Source organism: Fragaria vesca, linkage group LG6 (genome assembly GCF_000184155.1).
Source record: "Fragaria vesca subsp. vesca linkage group LG6, FraVesHawaii_1.0, whole genome shotgun sequence".
Classification (NCBI taxonomy): Eukaryota; Viridiplantae; Streptophyta; class Magnoliopsida; order Rosales; family Rosaceae; genus Fragaria; species Fragaria vesca.
In genome coordinates this window covers 37,556,617-37,559,498 of record NC_020496.1, presented here as the reverse complement: position 1 = coordinate 37,559,498, position 2,882 = coordinate 37,556,617, and the positions used below count along the sequence as shown (strand labels likewise).

Sequence of the window (2,882 nt, the reverse complement as noted above, 5' to 3'; positions counted from 1 at the left end):
TTGTTGCAGGAGATAGATTTCATCCTGAATTCGGTTAGGTGATGCAGATAGCAAGTATATCACCTTAATTCTAGGCCTGCTAATATGGTTGCTTTTCCTTTTAAGACATACAACTTGAGAGACTAGTTTGTGGAGCTCTTACAAATTCCATTCTACATGAGAACCATAACATCAAAGGGTTTGAAGAAGGTTGTTTACGTATTAGATGTCTTGACATGCTGAAATGATCTTAAATTTTATAGGGAGGACTTTGAAAAGACGGGGATAAGCAATATGGTCACAGTAGGAAATAAGAAATTAGAGATATTCAGGATGAAGGATTTCCAGATGAGTTGTCTGGGAGAGCGGATTCTGTCTTCCTGGACCTTCCCCAACCCTGGCTAGCCATCCCTTCAGTTGAGAAAATGTTAAAACAAGATGGGGTTGTATGCTGTTCCCCGTGCATTGAGGAAAGAGAGCTTTAAATTTGACTTAATGTGCATTTCTGTATGTGTGTAAGCATCACATTCAGTTTGTTTTGTTTTATAGAAAATCAAGTGGTTCATCATAGCATGCGGGGGCGATATAGTGTGTAAGAAGCGATATAAGTTGGTTTGCTTATCATTACCAGTGGCGGAGGGAGAAATATAAACTTGTGGGGGCACAAAAAATTGATTCCAGCACAAAATCACAATTCACAACTACAGTAGCAAATCAAAATGTAAGTTAACTTGAATTGAAAATTAAGGAACGATCGACAAGATTAAAATATGCTTATACAGTTATAAAGTTCCAAAATTCCATTCTTCTAGGTATGCAGTGTACTGATACAACAATATAAATTCCATTCCATTCTCCTCAAGCTCCTAGTAGTATATATAGAACCTCATAATCCTAATCCTACTCGTAACCAAAGTACCCGTTTGAATAGAATTATAAACTCCCAAATTCATGAGTTCACAAAATTTTCAATTGAATATATACAAGAACACTAGAACAGAGGAGAAGTCGAGAATAAAACCAATCGCATTGAGAGAGCAGGACAAAGAGACGATAACAAGACATGTTATCTCACTTATCTGATAACTGATAGATATATGAAATCGATGATCCATCATCCATTGATCCATCTGAAATTAAGAGAGAGCATGTACCATACCTTGTTGAGTTGTTGATCTCAGAAATATTGATTTGGGATTTTGGGGTTTGAGGCAGATAAGAGATTGAACGCACAAATCATCACTGCATCAGTATTCTTCTTTTTTCAACCAAGAGATTGAACGCACACAAAAAACGCAGGAGTACTGAAGTAGTATTTAGGGGAAACACAACTCTATATTGGTAACCGGGAGACCAAGGTTAGAGTGCATGAGAAGCTTCTTATTATTCCCCAATTCTTTTTTGTGTGGACTGTGGACAGTTATTTTTTTTACATAGACTTTTTCTTTTTCACTGGGGGCACAACTGCATCTTTGGCTGCTAATCGTCAAAATCTACTGGAGGCACGGGCCCCACTGGTCCTCAATTCCCTCCGCCACTGATTTGCCTGATTTGATCATGAGGTTCTGAGTTTTACAAAGTCGAAATGTGGGTGGCTCTAGGAAGGATGTAGATGACATGCCACTGTCAGCGACAAACTATTAATCTAGTAGAATTACGATTCTAGTCTAATTGGGTTTGTTAGAGTTATTCAACTCTGCTTATTGGAAAATGTTGCAAGTATTAGTGTACATGAAAGATCTCAATTCGACAGGAGAGGTTATAACCCTGATTGTCTTGCCATAGCCTTTCCTGACTGCACTGGGAACACAGGGAACCTATAGTTCATAATAAACCTTAACAAGTTGGACTTGGCATTTCTACTACTATATATATATCACAATAATCAAATTGAAATCACAAACAACAATAAAACGAAATTGAAATTCACTGACTTGATCAGATAGAGGCCTGTAATGCAGTGACCTAAGACAAAAATTCGCCCCCACTTGTGCTGCAGTTTCGGACGTCTATCTTGAGGATACAACTATCTGATACAAGTTCTTGCACAAAAACTTGTCCCTAGCGAATTTACGATATGTTTTTCTGAAATAAGAATAGGAGTGTAAGACAAAGAAGAACAATGTTTTTCGATGGGAGAAATGACGACAACAATGTCATCCTATATATAGAGTCATACTCGAACAGTTGCATCTATCCGTACAGTTGTAACTGTTCTCCAACAATTATAATCTTCCAAAACTCTAAATAATATTTCAGAAATTAAAAATAAATTTCAATCAATAGATCCCAAGGGCCCAAGACCCATCTTTTGACTATTGGAAAAGATAAATTTCAATCATATATATATATATATATATATATATATATATATATAGTAGGACTCTTCCAATGAGGGATCCCTATTTTTTGTCACTTTTAGGGATAAGCTCACACCATTAGATCTATTTTTTAATGGTCTTGGATGACTGAGATTAAACAAAAAACTTAACACTTATGTCAAACCTAAACCGTTCAAGATTATTAAAAATAGATCCCTCATTTGGATGACTTAACGATCACCAAATTTTCTGAAAATTTGTAGAAATGATCTACTCATATAGCCCAACGAACTGAATGGTGGAGATTTGATTTTGTGATCGAAAAGTCCGTCAAATGATCTATCCCTAAAAGTGACAAAAAATAAAGATCCCTCATTGGAAGGGCCATGTATATATATATATGTCTGTATATATATACAGGAATTCTCAGGTGCGGACGTCCGCACCAAAGTTTTGGTGCGGATTTCCATTTTCGCACCACTTTTCGATCGAATTTTCTCATTTTCACCGTCTAGTATCTAGATAATATTGTGTGGATCATCTCTGCAAAATTTCAGCTAATTTGGTAATCATTAAAGCCCT

The 2,882-nt window shown here is 36.3% G+C and overlaps 1 protein-coding gene across 1 annotated transcript in view; it reads left to right on the top strand.

Annotated features, from left to right (window-relative positions):
• Positions 1-384, top strand: part of LOC101303639 (putative pentatricopeptide repeat-containing protein At3g01580-like) — a 3,008-nt gene extending 2,624 nt beyond the window's left edge. Inside the window, exon 3 of the mRNA XM_004306325.1 lies at positions 243-384. Within this exon, the coding sequence (XP_004306373.1) occupies positions 243-384 (142 nt within the window). The remainder of the gene's footprint in view (positions 1-242) is intronic.
• Positions 385-2,882: the final 2,498 nt, after the last annotated feature.